Below are 18,789 nucleotides of genomic sequence, written 5' to 3' on the forward strand. Positions count from 1 at the left end.
TATGGCATAATTGGATAGTATTTTCTGAAGGAAAAACTCTTTTCTGTGCCAAGGACTAAAAATATGAGAAGCAGACAAAAGGTAAATTGATAGAAATTTTCACTGTGCTAATTAAGTGGGAAGTTACTGGTTCTTATTATAAAAGCCTCTTTATTTTTTCTGGAGAATCAGACTATTTCCTGATAACCTGAAATCTTAAATACCTAAAACGTGATTTTAAATGGTACCTTTATTTTAAGTGGTTTTCAGTGAATGACCTTTGGAATATTTTTAAAGATTGAGTTAAATTTCTTCTGAATCATAAGAAGAAAATACCTTAATTATGTCATTTATTTTAATTGTATTTTTGTGTTGTGTGTTTTTTCCCTCAGTTCCTATTACAAAGAATATAGCAAAAACACATTCTTCCAAAGTAACCCAGTGTTCAATGAAGTCTCCACAGAAAACTGCTGTAATATTACCAACACAGCAGATCAGGAAATCAAGTCGGATTAAACCACCTGCACCTACTTCAGTCCCCAAGAAGGGGAGTACTGTTAAAAATATCACACCAAAGAAAAAAGGCCCAAACTCAGGAAGAAAGGTTAGTTGTATCTCCTACGAATTTGTATTACAGGTCTCCGTAGTGCCTTGTTATTAAACATACAGTTTAGGACTTACTAAGAGTGTTATGATGCCTTTTAGGAATGTACCAAGAGTATATAAGGCTTTTTACAAGGTGGAGCAGGGAGGGGAAGGGAAGGATTGGGAGTTCGGGACTAGCAGATGTAAACTATATATAGGATGGATAAACAACAAGGACCTACTGTATAGCACAGGGAACTATATTCAATATCCTGTGATAAACCATAATGGAAAGGAATATGAAAAAGGATATATAACTGAGTCACTTTGCTATACAGCAGAAATTAAACACAACATTGTCAATCAACTATACCTAATTAAAATTTAAAAAAAAAGTATATAAGGCTTTTTAAGGCCTGTGTAACAATCAAGATTGTTATTTCTTTTCTTGGATAAATTTAAAACTGAATAGTGTTCGACCTCTTCAAAACCACATTGAAAATACCGCATGGGTGTATTTATGTTCGAGCCAGTTTATTTAAAACTCCGTATACTTTAAAAATCAATGCGAAGTGAATTTTACTGTACATAGATTATACCTCAGTAAAATGGGGGTGAGGGGGAAATCAGTGTGATAAATTCAGTGATGCTAAAGTCACATCCTACCTAGCTGACTCTCCCCCAAAGAAAACAACTCTAAAACCTGGAAATAATAGACAAAGCAGCTACCCGAAGACACTGGAGAATGAATGGAAGCAGACAGACTGTGGTTGGGGGGAATACACATAGGAGGAGGGGTGTTATACGAAATTCTATATTCAGCAAACATACTCTTCAAGAATGAAGAACTAAAGACGTTTTCAGGTAAAAGCATACAAAAAATTCATCACTGGCAGAAAAACACTATAAGAAATGCTGAAGGAAGTTATCTCTAGGCAAACACTAATGACTTTCTTTTTGCTTTTTTCCTCTTAATTTCTTTATAAAAATAGGACTATTTAAAGCAATGATTATAATACAATACAGTCTTGTGGGGTTTATAGCATACATAGATATAATACATAAAAAAATTATAGTATAAAGGCTTAGGGGTGGGGGATATGGATTTGTAGCATTGCAAGGTTTCAACATTTTCTGTTAAGTAGTACAATATTAACTTTATGTGGATTGTACATTGAAACTCCCAGAGCATATTGTAAAAATACAAATGCAAAGAAATATAGCTAAAAAGCCAATAGGAAAATTAAAATGGAATTCTAAGGACTATTCAAGTAATCAACAACAACAAAAAAGAGGAAAGTAAGACAGAGGAACAAAACACAGAGGAAACAAACAGAAAACAAATAATAAATGGTAGACCCAGACCCAAACTTATTAGTAATTACTTTAAAAATTAGTAAACTAAACTTTTCAGTTAGAAGACAGAGATTATCAAAATGGATTTTTTAAAAGATCCAAATACATCCTGTCTACAAGAAATACACTCTAAATATAAAGACATAGAATCTCTCTAGATCTGTTAGAACTGAATTAAATTTCAGCAGTATTACCTTAAACATTTCTGAGTTCAGCCACCTGATATCAATATATATAACGTTTCTATTTTGTTACAACTAATGTTTGCAGTATGGAGCAAAATGACAATACCATTTTGATTTAAAAAACTTACATTAATATTGGTATTTTATTTTAAAAGGCATTCAAAATTTATAAAATAAAAATGAAAAGTCAATAAAACTGAATATTTTTCAAATATAAAATCATAAATATTGAAAAAATCAAATAAGCAGATTATTCTAATGTAAATTCTTAGCAGCTGACATTTTTTAAATTAAAAATAAATTATATAAGGGGACTTCCCTGGTGGCGCAGTAGTTAAGTCTCCGCACTCCCGATGCAGGGGGCCTGGGTTCAATCCCTGGTCAGGGAGCTAGATCCCACATGCATGCCGCAACTAAGAGTTCGCATGCCACAACTAAGGAGCCCTCGAGCCGCAACTAAAGGAGCCCGCCTGCCACAACTAAGGAGCTGGAAAGCCACAACTAAGGAGCCCTCCTGCCGCAACTAAGACCCGGTGCAACCACATAAATAAATAAATATTTTTTAAAAATAAACTGTATAAACTTAAGGAAAGTTAATGAAATTTAAAGGCAAATCATTTATTTTAAATGCATTTTAAAAATTAAAATGTATCAAGGGTGTCATTGATGCATATATTTAGTACATATTTTCCAGTTGCTGAAAAAAGTCTTTGTGATTAGCTGGTATATGGTCAAGATATGATAACTCCAGAAAGTTTCTCTTCATTCTTTTACTTTCAAATAATTCCAATGCTGATTTGACAATTTTAAAGAAATCTTTTTGAAAATATTGTTGTATGGTGGTGAGGAGGGGCAAGGGAAAGATAATGTAATTTTTTTGATAATAAACTTTTTTGTTGCAAAAGAAGCATTTCAATTCACCTTCATCTTTTTTAGCTTCATTATTTCATCATAAAAAGATGAAGATTCAACTCTTTGAACTAGAGTAGGAATTGTTCTTGCTGTACTCTCCTTTGTCAATTATTTTCTTCCCTTCCTTAAGCATTCTAGAAGTATGGAAGTATGGAAGCATATTTTCCAAATAACTATTCAATTTACATTGTTAGTGCAAACACACTATTTTGGTATGTCATAAGTCAAAGGGTTTAGATGTTAGATTTTTAAAATACTGAAAGAACGGGAATATATTGACACAATAATTGTAATTTAGTATTTTCAAAATAATTTACTAAGGTACTGTGAACCCAAATGACAGTCACTAATTTAAACAAATAAAGAAAAATCCGACAACAGAGTGTTTGTTTTTTTCTCCTTTTTCCCTGCCTTTTAAAATATCTTCTATTATTACCTTTTCTAGGCACAAGATCCCCTTCTCTGATACTGAAGAGTTGTGTTTGAAGATAGCTCCTAGAAAACCCCAAGAGTTGATGTAAAATAAACAAAACACTAGTGATGTTAACAATACCCAGAAGACATTTGGTTCTTACATACAATAGGCATAATTTTGTATGGACTTTAGCAAGCCACTTACAATTTTGTCAAAATTATCGTATGTAATATGGAGGAATGCAGGCTAGATATGGTAAAACCCAGATGAGTGACTGCTTTCTGAAGACAAACTTTGTCCTCTGCCTTGTTGAGGTCCCCCACCCTCATCTGATGGATTGCTGGATTAGATTTCCAAACTACTTTAGCAGTGTAAAAAACTTACTGGGAACCTCAAAAAAAATAAAAAATAAAACAAGTTTTACAGAGTGAATTATTTTGGCTAAAGTGTGACTAGTTGGAACAGGGGGTAGCATTGGGAATCCCAGCCTCTTGGTCTCTTCCTCTCCTACCTGACCAGCTTATGGGCCCCTCTTAGGAGCACAGTTTGAAAAGTACTGCAGTTTGTGACACAGAGATTTCCAACCCAGAGGACTTCAGACAACTGATCATTTGTGAACCAGTGATGCCAATAATTTTATGACCTCCTTATCTAGGAATTTTTTTTTTAACAGGAAAAATGTATTCCTGTTGTATGTTCCACATCTTCAGCTCCTCTCAGTACACTGACCAGAGGACGTCGTGGTGCTTCATATGATAAGGATGCTGTTGCTGGGTCATCTAAAATAGTGATGTCTACAGGTAAATTAATATTTTTAAAAGAGTATAAAATTAGTTATCTTTTGTTGTATTATTTTCAGTGTCTTTGAAGTCTTGGAAATAAAATAAGAGGGAAAAAAGATGATAGTAAACATTTCTTTTAGCATTTTTCATATTAAAATATTTTGAAATTCTGATTGTTCATTTTGATGTCAAGGAAAAACAATCTGTTTAAATACATAAGTCACTTGAAAATTCAACACCCTTAAGATATTTTATCCCTCTTGGTAAGATTTATAAAATTTACATTATTGTCAAATCTATTCTTGTTTTCCCATTATCTCATTTCACAATTTGTCTTTTTTGTTTTTCATGTATTTTTAAGGTACCTCAAACCTTATTTTAATGCCTTATAAAATTTTCACAGATCCTTGCCTGTCAGGGGGCATGATGACTTTAAATTGTTCTTTGCTATGTGAAGAGTGTGAAATGACAGACACCCAAACTAATCAGTCCCTTTTATTTGTCATTTCCTGCAAATTTCCTTATTCCTTTCCTGTTTTTTAAAGCAAGTTTTTTTGCTCCCTCTCCTAGACCCTTAATTATCTCTCTTACATTCTTCTGTTCCTTGGACTTTTCCCCTCAATTTTTCTTTTCTTATTAAAAAGAAATTATAATTTAATTTAATTTTTTGAAATAGAAATCACTTTAAAAATGATTATTGTAACATACCCCCCCCCTTTTTTTTTTTGGCTGTGTTGGGTCTTTGTTGCTGCGCGTGGGTTTTCTCTAGTTTTGGCGAGCGGGGGCTACTCTTTGTTGCGGTGCACAGGCTTCTCGTTGCAGTGGTTTCTTCTCTTGTTGTGGAGCACGGGCTCCAGAGTGCAGGCTCAGTAGCTGTGGTGCATGGGCTTAGTTGCTCCGCGGCATGTGGGATCTTCCCAGACCAGGGCTCGAACCCGTGTCCCCTGCATTGGCAGGTGGATTCTTAACCACTGCACCACCGGGGAAGCCCGTAACATACCTCATTTTGTCTCTTTATTATTTCTGATTTTTAGTCCATTAGGAGGGGAGCCTAGCTAAACGAGTATAAACATTGAAATCCTTGTTTAGCTCACTTGTGTTCAGTAGAACTTTGTCCATGCCATCAGCACCTCAGGTTAAGTTTTTAATAGGTGTTTCATTTCTGTGACAGAGTCCATCCTTCCTCTGGCTATTGCCACAAAGCTTAATTATATATTTCAACATAGTGAAAGTGAGATTAATGGGTTTTTATTGTACTAAATATAGACTGTATACATGAAAATTTTGCAATATATTGAGTAGTGGATAAAAATAATGTGCCTCTTGATTTAGGGGGACAATATATTTTCTGTTTGTTAATAATCATATTACGTTGTGTGTTAATTTGTATTTGTTGATACTCAGTGAAGAAAAATTATAGAAACTTGACTGATTGTGATTATAGATTATTTGCTTCTAAATTCTAAATGCTTTTATTATACGAAGGAAAGCATTTATTTTTAAAATTTTCGTCCGTGAACCTCAGCATGTATATAAAGAACATTTTTATTTTCTTAAAAATTAATGAAAAAAATTTCTCTAGGTCATTAGAACTTACTGTGACACATATCTGAAATTATTTGGTTACTTTAGAAAATACTATATAATGAGAGTGCAATATTGTTGATTTAAAATAAATTCAGTCCAAAAGGAGTGTGCTAATATGACCAGTTTTGAAAGAAAATTCTTATAGTGTGATTACTGTTAAAAAGTGAAAATATTCTTGTCTTTAAGCCATTTTATATAATCTGAGAATGTGTGAAGAATTGTTTTGTGATGCTACTAAAACTTGTATTGTTTTTATTATAATCAGTTTGGGCAGAATTCTAGAAAATGGAATAAGCATTTGGATTATTTATTTCTAGATTTAATATATTTACAAAATGTGAAAATATATTTACATATATATTTTTAGGTAGCAGAAAGGATCACCGATAGTAACTATGTTTAGGTTCTCTTTGAGTGAAGCGTGGCTAATGGGATATATAGTGATTGATTATGTAGTGTTTATGTTCCTTCTAACCAATCTCATTGTTTGTTATATCTATATAATACACATTTTTCATCAAGTCTGTGTCTATGTAAACAAACATGGAAACTGTGGCCCTCACCTGGATCAGACGAAAATCCAGCAGCTGCCCAACCGCTTTGGCCCAGGCCCTGTCAATGTGGTGCTCCGGCGGACGGTGCAGGCCTGCGTGGATTGTGCCATTCAAAGTAAGACTGTTTTTGGATTCCTTAAGCCAGATCATCGTGGAGGAGAAGTGATAACCGGTATGCTCATCTAATCCTTTATGAGGTTTTATTCCCTAATTTGTTTGTAGGTTTCAAGAAGGCAAGGATTTTATAATACATAGATTATTTTATAAATTTATATTCTGTTAACTATAATATTTGAATATTATATTAATGTAATAGAATATGTATAATAATTATATGTTTATAGACTTTTAACCCTGGTTTGGAAAGTTTAACTTTCAATATAGACAAATAATGTCAGAGTAATGCTGTATATTGAGGTAAGAGGTACAGATTTTTCCTTTTACCTGCTATATTAAGCTCACTATAGATAAAGTGAGCTTAATATATTTTAATTTTTTTAGAAAACAGACTAATCTGTAAGAATCTCTAAATAAAAATGTGATTCAAGAAGTGAGTAAGAGGTAAGATACACATGGCTTTCATGATTGTATGATCAGATACTGCATTTGTACCCATGGAATGTTTGGAAGAGCAGGAACTATTGTACATCAGTGGGTTTCTGTTGTTGTTGTTTACTTTATGAATATTTTTAAATGAGAATGCTTTTACTAGTTCAGACTATTGTGTTTGAATGAGAGGAACTTTTATAATTTAAGATTATTCCTTTATAAATTACAAAAACCACACATTAGATTTATAATACATTTCCTAAATTGATGGCTTTTATTTTTGTTGATGTGGTTCTCATCTTTCTGTGATGTAACTCTGACATCTTTTCTTCCCTATAATAGCCTCCTTTGATGGGGAAACTCATTCCATCCAGCTCCCTCCAGTGAACAGTGCATCATTTGCTCTTCGCTTTCTTGAGACCTTGTGCCACAGCCTGCAGTGTGATAACCTTTTGAGTAGCCAGCCTTTTAGCTCTTACAGAGGTAATGGTCATAGTCCTGCAGAGCATGATCAAAATAAATCAGATAAGAGAAAATGTAAAATTTTATACTGTGCTTCTATTTTATATTAGAGTCTACATTAACTTGAGAATCTTATATAATTCAGTTTTTCCTGTGTCTTCCTCAAAGTAAACCTTTTAGCCACAGTGAACTAATTAGACATGTATAATATATAGTTTTTGTTCATTCAAAGTGGAAAAGTAATTTCTTATTGAATTCATAATTAACTTGAGAATCAAAACCTGAAAGGTGTATCATTGTGGGGTTTCTTTGTTTTTTAAAATTTATTTATGTATTTATTTATTTTTGGCGGCGTTGGAGCTTCGTTGCTACGCATGGGCTTTCTCTAGTTGTGGCGATCGGGGGCTACTCTTCGTTGTGGTGCACGGGCTTCTCATTGTGGTGGCTCCTCTTGTTGCAGAGCACGGACTCTAGACGTGCAGGCTTCAGTAGTTGTGGCTTGCGGGCTCCAGAGCGCGGGCTCAGTAGTTGTGGCGCACGGGCTTAGTTGCTCCGCAGCATGTGGGATCTTCCCGGACCAGGACTCGAACCTGTGTCCCCTGCGTTGGCAGGCGGATTCTTAACCACTGCGCCACCAGGGAAGCCCCCTCAGTCCTCTTTTAAGTACTGTCTGTATGGTATATTTTTTCCCATCCTTGTACTTTCAACCTATTTGTGTGTTTGAATTTAAAGTGTAGTAAGTTTGTAATACAACTTTAAAAAAAAATCCATTCTGCCAATCTAATTTTTTACTGGAGTGTTTATTTCATGTACATTTAATTTAATTACTGATAAGGTAGGACTTACATCTACCATTCTTTATGTCTCTCTTTTTTTGGGGGGGGTGGGGCTAGTCTTTTCCTCCATCACTGCCTTCTTTTGTTTTAAGTAGATGTTTTCTTGTGTACCATTTTATTTTCCTTGTTCTTTTTACTATTTTTTTGAGTTATTTTCTTAGTTAGTTGCCTTGGGGATTACAATTAACATCTTAATTTAAAACAATCCAGTTTGGATTAATACCAACTTAATTTTAATGTTATGCCAAAACTTTGCTCCAGCATAGTTTTGTTTTCTGCCCACTTCTTTGTGCTATTATTGTCATACAAATTATATTTTATACATTATAAGCTCCCAAATACAGTTTTATAATTACGGCTTTTTAAAAAAAATAAATTTATTTATTTTATTTATTTATTATTTTTGGCTGCATCAGGTCTTCGTTTCTGCGTGTGGGCTTTCTCTAGTTGCGGCGAGCGGGGGCTACTCTTAGTTGTGGTGTATGGGCTTCTCATTGCAGTGGCTTCTCTTGTTGCGGAGCACGGGCTCTAGGCACGTGGGCTTCAGTAGTTGTGGCTTGCGGGCTCCAGTAGTTGTGGTTTGCGGGCTCTAGAGCGCAGGCTCAATAGTTGTGGTGCACGGGCTTAGCTGCTCCGCGGCATGTGGGATCTTCCCGAACCAGGGCTTGAACCTGTGTCCCCTGCATTGGCAGGTAGATTCTTAACCACTGCGCCACCAGGGAAGCCCTATAATTATTGCTTTATGTAGTTGTCTTTTAAATGAGAAAGGAGAAGAAAAGAGTTATAAACACAAATATATTTACTGGTACTGTTTATTTTTTTTTTAAATGTGGATTTAAGTTATTCTCTATTTTCATTTCAACTTGAAGGAGTCTCTCTAGTATCTCTTATAGGGTAGCTCTCTACAAGTGAGGAATTCTCTCAGTCTTTCTTTATGGAGAATTTCCTATTTTCTCCTTCAGTTTTTAAAGATTAGTTTTGCTAGATATAGAATTCTTGGTTGACCATCTTTTTGTTTCAGTGCTTTGAATATGCCATCCCACTTCCTTCTAGCCTGTGTAGTTTCTGATGAGAAGTCAGTTGCTAATCTTATTGAGGCTCCTTTGTATGTGATGATTTGCTTTTCTCTTGCTGATTTCAAGATTCTCTTTGTCTTTTGCTTTTGGTGGTTTGACTCTAGGTGTGGATATCTTTGCATTTATAACTGGAGATTCTTGTGCTTTTTGGATTATGCAGATTAATGTTTTGCATTAAAGTTGGGAAGCTTTTAGACATTATTTCTTCAGATAGTCTTTTTGCTCCTTACTCTCTCTGTCCTCTCCTTCCAGGACTCTCCCATTATGTTTATTGTGGCATGCTTGATGGTGTCCCACAGGTCTCTGAAGTCTGTTCATTTTTTTCTCTCTCTCTCTCTCTTTTTTTTTTTCTGTTCCTCAGACTATATAATCTCAATTGACCTCTTAAAAAATTTGGTGATTCTTTCTTCTGCTAATTCACATCTGCTGTTGAGCCCCTCTAGGGTTTTTTTTTTTTTTTAAATTTCATTTATTATACTTTTCAAGTCCTGAATTTCTATTTGGTTCTTTTTATAATTTTTATCACTTTATCGATAGTGTGAGACATTGTTCTTATACTTTCCTTTAGTTCTTTAGACATGATTTTTTTTTAAGTTCTTTAAACATATATAAAATAACTGACTTGATATCTTTGCTTAGTAAGTCCAGTGTCTGGGCTTCCTCAGAGGCAGTTTCTGTTGACTTTTTCCCCCCTGTGTATGGGTCATACTTTCCTCTTCTTTGCATGTCTCCTAATTTTTTAATTGAAATTTAAAAGTAATATAATGCAGCAACTCTGAAAATTAGGTTCCCTCCCCCTTCCTAGGCTCTGTTGTTGTTGCTGGTGCTGTTTGGATTTTTAGTGACTCTCCTGGACTAATTTAATGACTTTTCCAGGTCTAATTTTGTTATATGTGGCTACTGAAGTCTGTTCACTTAGCTTAGTGGTCAGCTAATAATTGGACAGGGATTTTCTTAAGTGCCTGGAACCAGTATGTCTCCCGGCCTTTGCCAAGGGGTTCTTAGTGTGTGTTGGGACTTACCTTGAACATTCCAGGAGACAGTTTACAAATCTGCTTTGTGCAGGGCTTCAAGGTCAGCAAAAAATGAAAGATTAGGGCCTTCTAAAGTCTTTCCTGAGCATTCATACAACCATGTACATACATATGGCCTTCTAGATTCCCAGGAATATCTCAGTGCTTTTCAGAGTCCCCTCATGGACATCTCATTCTCCAGTTTTTCCTTTTAAGCTTCTTGGTCAGCTTCTTGTCAGCCCCAACTGGTAATACTACCTCTGGGAGCTGCAGTGTTAAACAATTGCCATTGTTGTGGGTTTTTTGGTTTGGTTTTGGTTTGGTTTTTGACCAGTGCTTTGGATAGGGCTGTTTACACAGAGCAGGCTCTGATTTAGGTCAAATAAAACAAGCCCAGAGATCAGAGGTTTTCAGTGAGCTGCAAGATTGATCAAATAGTGACAGTTCTCTGGGGGTGGAGCTTTTGGAGAGTTCCAAATCCTTTGTGCCCCCTCCAGTGCTAGGCTGGCTGCTGGCTTTCACAGCTACTGTAGTTGCGAAGCTGTTGGTTTGCAAGGCTGCTGCAAAACTGGGGTGAATGGGATTATATTAGGGAAGCTAAAATGCCACAGAATTTGTTGTTCTTTCTGAGATTCAGCCATTTTTCTTGAATAAATGCTTTTTGGGTTGTTGTAATCCTTTAGTTAACGTCCAGAATTTTGAAAAAGTTAACTTTGCCAGTGCTGTCATTATTTTTATGAAGGAGTGGATTTTCTGAAGTCCTTAATCAGTCATCCTGGAAGTTGCTTCTCTATGATGACTTCTCTATGAAGTACTTTGTAAATTATCTGGCTTTTTCTAGTTATCTCTGCAGGAACAATTTCATGCCTGAGCTCACTACGATACCCAGAAGCAGAAGTCAAGAATCAATTTTATGTTTGTATCAACCCCAGATAGTAGACCATATACCAGCTTCATAAACTTTTCATAAAGAAAGTATTATAATATTACAAGTAAAAGATAAGTAAAGACTTTTTCTGATCTTGCTATGATTCTGAGGTAAATATGTATAGAAAACTTTAGAAACTGTATATTTTAGTACTCCAATTTTCTGTATCATTAAATGGGTATGAAAAAAGTCAATTATTTCTCTTCTTAGAATTTAACTGTCCGAATTGTAGAAATATCTCTCATTCACTGAAGTATGTTTTGCCCGTTGGTTTTGTAGTTGATGATTAAAAATAAAATCAAATGGTGAGAGCTCTCTTAGACTCATTAGTAATCAGTCAGTAACTGGATGGCTAAAGATTGCTCATCAGACGACTTTGAGAGGCATGCCTGGCCCCCAGCCATTTTGAACTAGATGAAGTTTGACTTTGGTACTTTCTCATTGCAGTCTTTCTTCTCTCTGGAGGTCTGTTATCCTACTTTATAGATTTCTATTGCACTTTATTTTTCCTTTTAGTTGGAGATTAAATCAAAATATCGATCGATAATGTAGTGTAATGTAGTCTAATATAGTGTAATAGTGTAATTAATAAATTGAAATGTCTTTACTTTCAGGATTATGCCTTAAAGTGTGGTCCTTTAGGAAGAAATGCATTTGGGTGAATGATAAGTAAGCAGTAGAATTGTTGTAAGGGTACCCCTAGGCCAGGATTGTTGCCTGTAAAATGGAGTGTTCATTGTACCCTATCCTCTCTTTAACTTCTCTGAATTCTTAACTTTTCTTGCTCATGGGAGCGATTTTCCCAGGTCTTTTTAGACACATTACAATTGGTTGCCTCACTGTTGGCCTGAGAGAGTTAGAAAGATGTGATGACCCTAGAATAAATGAAGCCTAGACATAATGCCTTTAACCCTTGAATATAATATCACTGAAATATTTAATAGGATGAAATGAACACATCTTGTTCATAAATAATCGATAAATTATTGATGAAGTTATAGTAGGCAAATGATTTAGAAACAAAAGTGTTTTATGCTGATGATATGAAAACGCTTGAGTATATTAATTAGTTATAACAGACATTTCTTTTTTTGAAAACAGTAAAAGAAGATACAACAGAAAAGAAAAGCACCAAACGACCTTCTCAGCAACCTCTGCCTTATGTTGCTCCTCTCTCTCCTAAGCTCCCCAAAACAAAGGTGCATGCCTCTGAAGGTAAATAGTATTTACATGTTGCAAGATTGGGGAGAAAAGTCACTCTTCTATCACTTATATGCTCTTGAGTGTTGATGCTGGAAGTAGGGGAGTATATTCCCCCAAATCAGTTTGGCAGTTAGGCTGCTACTTTGGCAGCTTTGTTGAGCACTTCATTCCCTTCAGAAGTGCACAGTTGTCATTTCTCCTTAGATTAAAGAAAAACAGTTATAGGCGTATTTTCCATTTGGCTTTGTATTGCTAAAAGCTGATAGAAAGAGGAATAGAAAAACCTAGTACATTTCTCCAGTGAAAGTTTTAATAAGTGCCCAAGGAGTAAGCAAATGTTAGAAACCAACTGTGTGATCATATTGTAACAAAGAGTTGTGAAGAACTGCATTCCTAAAAATAAATGCTTTAGTGAGGTGTTCATAGTCTTGGTGGCAAGACTGGCAAGGGTTAGTTGCCATGAGAAAAATAGGTGATGTCATTAGAATCAATTTGGATTTCAGGACAGTGTCCATTACTATAAACACCAAGAAAGGGATGGCCATGTGCTTTGTGTTAGAGGTTTGTGGTTCAGTATAGTATGGCTTAAGTGAACTGTTGTTGGCAGTTAGGGGATTTTTGACCTTTTAATAGTATTCGAGCTGTAAGTCTGTTGAAGATAATTGCCTTTGTCTTTTTTCTTATTGCCTTTGTCTTTTTTTCTTGTAGAAGAAGTATTATCTGCTGAGGGAAATGGCATGCCCAAAGGGGAAATGCTTTCTGAAGAGTCCAAGAACTCACCACTAAATCCAGCAAGTTCTTTGAATCCTGCCAGCAGAAGTCCTGTAAGCACTCATACTCCAGTCTCCAGGAGTGTTTTTCAAAGTGTGCCATGCACCTCGAGTTCAACACTGGTGGGGACCAAATCATCTTCCAAGAGCGGTCACCATGAAGTTACATTCCAGAAGCAGAGGAAAAGTGAAGGTATATTCAAAAACAGTGATTCTCAGCCAGTGTGTTTGTCTTTCCCCTTAAGGTTTCCATGCCCCACAACATCCCCTGAGAGTTTATCGCATTGGAGAAAGTGCCAAAAGTGAGGAGGTCGAGTCCTCCCCTTCACATCATTTTCAGGGCCAAGCTGCTACACATGCTCTAATCCTCATGGCATTACAGAACTATTTCTGGGAATCTGGATCACCAACCATGTTTCTGATGGAGACTTCGCAGTTTAGTGCTTTTCCATCCATTGTAATTTATCATTTCCTTGGTTACTGCCTGGACTCACAACCCTCGCATGACTCTGAGGCCTGGAAGGATGCACTCCCTCTTCTTTCTGACGTACTCTCTTCCTTGTCCCTATTGAGACCTTTCCTGGCCCCAGCCTGTGTGTGGTTCCCAGATCTAGGCTCTGGCATCCTGTTGCTGCAGCCATTTCCCCATTTTCCACACTCCCAGTCGTTCCCTCAGACCCCCCAGGAGAACATGATATGTATAAACAGGACAGTATCCTACTCTTCATTTGGAAAGAGCCAGAGCAGCCTTCCATGTGCAAAGATAGCTACTATCCTGTACCCTTTTAAAAGGGTTAAGGGTGCTGTGGTGGGGGGAATAAGTGTTTTGTCTTTTGTCACCAGATAGGCATCTAGGCAAGGTTGAGGAGTAAAGGAAGTAGGAATCAACTAACTCCCCTGCCTTTCATAATGGATATTATCTATGGGCAACTGCACTGTACACATGCTGTGATACATTTAATATCGTCACCCCCATCTCCTACTCCGTGTAGATTGTCTCTGGTTTTGGAGTGATTTTTGTAGAGAGACTGAAGATAGATGTTCATTTTATAAAGGGGTAATGTACCCTGAATTTTTAGATATTTTCACAATATATGAGTTTATGAAGACAGGCCTTCTGATCTCCTAGTGTATATGAGACAGAGCCATTAAGGAGAAGAGCATGACTGGACTTTGATTATTTTTCACATAATTTTTTATTTCATGTAATTATTTGAATAACACTAAAATAATGTTCATAGCCTTCTCTGATTGTTTGGAAGATGTGGGCCCAATTAAATTATTTTCCATGATAGATTAGAAATAGATGAGCTCACGGTTGTTTTATTTTTATTTTTTAAATTTTTTATTTTTTAAATTTTTAAAATAAATTTATTTATTTTATTTATTTTATTTTTGGCTGTGTTGGGTCTTCGTTGCTGCACGCGGGCTTTCTCTGGTTGCGGCGAGCGGGGGCTACTCTTTCTTGCGGTGCGCGGGCTTCTCATTGCGGTGGCTTCTCTTGTTGCGGAGCATGGGCTCTAGGCATGTAGGCTCAGTAGTTGTGGCTCGCGGGCTCTAGAGCGCAGGCTCAGTAGTTGTGGTGCAAGGGCTTAGTTGCTCCGGGGTATGTGGGATCTTCCTGGACCAGGGCTCGAACCTATGTCCCCTGCATTGACAGGCGGATTCTTAACCACTGCGCCACCAGGGAAACCCCTGTTTTATTTTTAATATAAAATTATAGTTTTATACCAGAAATCATATCTTTACATATAGTTTATTTGTAGTAATCCGTAAAAGTAGTTATATGTTATTCAAAACATAACTATACCAGATTCTGATGACAGAAACCAAAAATCCCACACAAATATAAGTTAATTTAGAGGTATGGTTAGCCTTGCCAGTAGTTTTTTAAGTATTAAATTGAGTCTGTTTTGAGTTAAAGGAGAAGACTTTTCTGTCTAGATTGTTAGAATGCCTTAGGCATGGCATGGTCTATACCATCATCGTTTTTACTTGGGTTGATACAGCCCAGCAGCATTTCTTGGTAGACCAACATTTTTATCTCTGACAAGTAGAAAGTAGGATAGATTTTACTAAAGAGTTTTTATTTCATATCAAAGTTACGCTATTTAAAAAGAAAATAAGTAAAATTTACCATTGTGAGTTCTTTTATCTTCTGATTTTCTTTGCCCTTTCCCTGGGTGAATACTCAAAATACCCATAAAATGGCCAGAGCCCAGAGGATAGGAAAGAAAAGGTGCACTTTTGGCTAATTCACACATACAAAAATATTAAATTTGTATTGACGGTCCTTGTTTAGAGAAACAAATCCTCCTAGCAAATTACAAAACCCACTTCTCTTATCATACACTAACTTTAGAGAGTCAAGCACTCTGGTTGAGTAAATGAATACCTGTCTGGACACAAAGAAATTTCAATACAACGTAGTGAACGGCACAGCTATAACTTTTTGAGGTATGAGCACTTGAATTGTTTCATGTCTTAGTTACTTCTTTTTTAAACATATAAACCTTCAACCAAAATATCTCTTACTATGCAGTGAAACTTGAAAGAGGCATTCAGTATAATGTTAAAGTTACTTCTGACCTAGCTAAGCACAAAATAATCTTGTTTTCTTCAAAATTCAGGTAAGCATATCAGGCTTGAGAGACAGGAATTTAAAGAATAGAGTGATGCTAAAAACCATCCATATTGCATACATTAAAGTGAATAAATTTAAGCAATGATCAAACTGTAAATTCTGGGGATTTCCATTGCAGTTAGCTAGTAAAATAAACCTAATTTGGAGATATCAAGAGGAGAAAGATTGAGAGAAATTCTTTGAAATATTTAAAGTAAGAAAGCAGTAAGTTAGCTTAGATTAACCTAATTTAACCCAAGTAACAGATCTTTTGCTGTATTTTCCTGTGGCCAAAGTGGCCTCGGATTGCTCAGTCTCTTTTATGATCTTTGGAACTGCAAGGTGTCTTCCGAAGCTGCTTTTGTTGTTTGGGGGAGGTCAGGTGGGACATTCTTGAGTAGCCATCCTCAGGTCATCTTTACTAGGCTTTCCCTGGATTTTATCTTGGAGTCCTGGGTCCATGCCGGGGTACTTCACAGAAGGTTCCAGGAATGAGACAATTACTCCCTACCTAACATCTCTTCTTTCAGGATAATGATCAGGTCAAGTACGATTTGTCTTTTTTCCCCCCATTGAAGCTCCAAGTTATATAGCTGTACCTGACCCCAGTGTCCTGAAACAAGGCTTCTCTAAGGACCCTTCAACCTGGTCTGTGGATGAAGTGATACAGTTTATGAAACATAAAGATCCTCAGATATCAGGCCCCCTCGCCGACCTCTTCATGCAACATGTAGTGTATCTTTTGATCCGGTTTTCCTGCCGTAATGACTTTGAATGACCTCTCTGCAGGCCCTTCAGTTGGATACTGATTAGTGTGGATGGTGGGGGAACCCTATCAACTGATTTTTCCATATGCGAGAAAGTTTACTTTGCCCAAAGTTAGAGCCTTAAAGGGTGGAGGCTGGATCTGTGCTTTAAATGGGTACCCGAGTACCTAAAATACTACAAGTCTTCAAGTTCTCAAGAGAAGATGATTCGGCATGGCCGCTCTCAGGTGTCTTCTCCTTTGTAACAACAGTTACAAGGATCCTCCTCCCCACCTGCTCCCTGCTCGGCCCCAGGACCGTGAGTAGGAGGGGTGACCACAGCTGTGACAGGGTGTCTTCCTTGTTATGATGCCCGATGAATCCAGTAACTGTAAAAGATTAAGTGCAGCTTTATTTTAAATAGGAACTCATGAAAACCAAATAATATGCTTCCACGACATAAATTGCTTCATTAAGGAAATAATTTTAGGAGGATGCCTTGTGTCTGTTAAATAATGTTTATAGTCTTTTCTAATAAATCAAATTCATGACCAAATATCTATGTATTCCTTTTTGACATTGTAAGAAAATCGGTAATAAGTTTTCGTATCTAATTAGCTTCACACAACTAACTGAATAGCTTTCAACATAATGACAACACTGTATAGCACATTTACAGTTTGCATTAATGCTGATATACTCATATTCCCAGCCTTTCTAAGAAAGTTAATGACTGTCTGAAATTCATTTCTACAGTTCACAGTTTTCTACCCTTTGTCATAAATACGTGGTATTTTATTCAACATATAGTATTTAAAATCAGAGTTTGATGCTAAGGCCACTTTTCAAAGATACTGGGTTAAATTTCCTTTTTCTTAAAATTTGAAGTGAATTTAGAAATTTGCAAATGATGCTTCACATATAAGTTATATTTTTAATAGTTTTCAGGAAATAAATGCATATTCAGAGAATATATATTGAGAATGTACAGCTGCTCCCTATTTTGCATGTTCTTATATGTACGTAACGTGACAAAACATGAAATCAGTATTAGTAATTATAATTTCTTTCTCTCTGTAGGAGATTGATGGGAAGGCTCTGCTACTACTCAAAAGTGATGTGATGATGAAGTATATGGGGCTGAAGTTGGGGCCAGCCTTAAAGTTATGTTACTATATTGAAAAACTTAAAGAAGGAAAATATAATTGAAAAAAAATGTATAAGTTTAGATTAGACATAATTTTCAATTGTCTTGATAACTTTTTAATTTAAAAGTATTTTTATTCTCGTAGCAGTTTTTGTTTTGTAGACGGTTCCTGTAAAACTACGTTATATCCAGAATTGCAGAACTACATTGCAAGTCCAGTCTACTTCTTTAAAACACATTAACATGTTAGTATTAGCATATTCAACTTGGCAGTCCTTTATGTCTTATTATTATTTTACACTTTACAGTTTATTATTTAATTGTACAGTTTACAAATATACTTAATGCAGGAAACAGAGAAACACCGTTGATTTTGATTAATGTTCATATATAAAACCAAAACAGCTACATCCCAAAGGGGAAAGTATCAGGGACTGACAGGCTCTCTAATAAAATCCATGAGAAGTTTTCCTTAGAAAAGAATTTAAAGATGCAACTGTAGATATCACCTCTTTTTCAAATATTTTATGTCTGTTACTGCAATGTTCTGTTCGTGTTCTACCAATTTCCGGAAAGGGAATAGCCATATAAATTATTTTCCTTTCGTTATTATTTCTCTGTATGTTGTGTTTGTTCATATTTAAAGAAAAAAAACAAGCTTATAAACTTTCATAAAGTGTTCTTACCAGTTTTTGATAAATTTCGAACAATTGTAAGATAGAATGGTTGTTTTATGCAGGAGATATTATACTACTACAAGGGTGGTTTGGATGGAGTCTGATTAAAATTTTTCAGTGAAATACCTATTATTTCAAAACTTTACATATTTTCTCTAAGCTTAGACATTTAACTAGGCATTCATTTCTCATATCTCTATATGAGGACACCTGTGCCCAAATTTTTAAAATATATATATTTTATTGTCTGTGTTTATTCTTCATATGGATACTATACCATATTTATATATTATTCTATACCTGTAGGTATTCAAACAAGTAAATCTGTTCTTTTTGAATTTAATATGGCACTTTGCACTGCCACAGAGGTAATGGTGAACTATTTATATAGTTGGATGTTTTTA

General features: G+C 35.7%; 1 protein-coding gene across 1 annotated transcript; it reads left to right on the forward strand.

The window, feature by feature from the left end:
- The first annotated feature begins 412 nt into the window (after positions 1-412).
- On the forward strand, positions 413-17,770 carry LOC132358894 (sex comb on midleg-like protein 2). The gene is made up of 8 exons (XM_059912151.1): positions 413-583; positions 4,106-4,232; positions 6,324-6,527; positions 7,247-7,441; positions 12,321-12,434; positions 13,131-13,385; positions 16,394-16,545; positions 17,642-17,770. Exons 1-8 carry the CDS (start codon positions 428-430, stop codon positions 17,768-17,770), a joined length of 1,332 nt encoding a protein of 443 aa, XP_059768134.1. The 5' UTR covers positions 413-427.
- Positions 17,771-18,789: the final 1,019 nt, after the last annotated feature.

This window comes from Balaenoptera ricei, unplaced genomic scaffold, assembly GCF_028023285.1.
Source record: "Balaenoptera ricei isolate mBalRic1 unplaced genomic scaffold, mBalRic1.hap2 scaffold_528, whole genome shotgun sequence".
In the NCBI taxonomy this organism is placed as follows: Eukaryota; Metazoa; Chordata; class Mammalia; order Artiodactyla; family Balaenopteridae; genus Balaenoptera; species Balaenoptera ricei.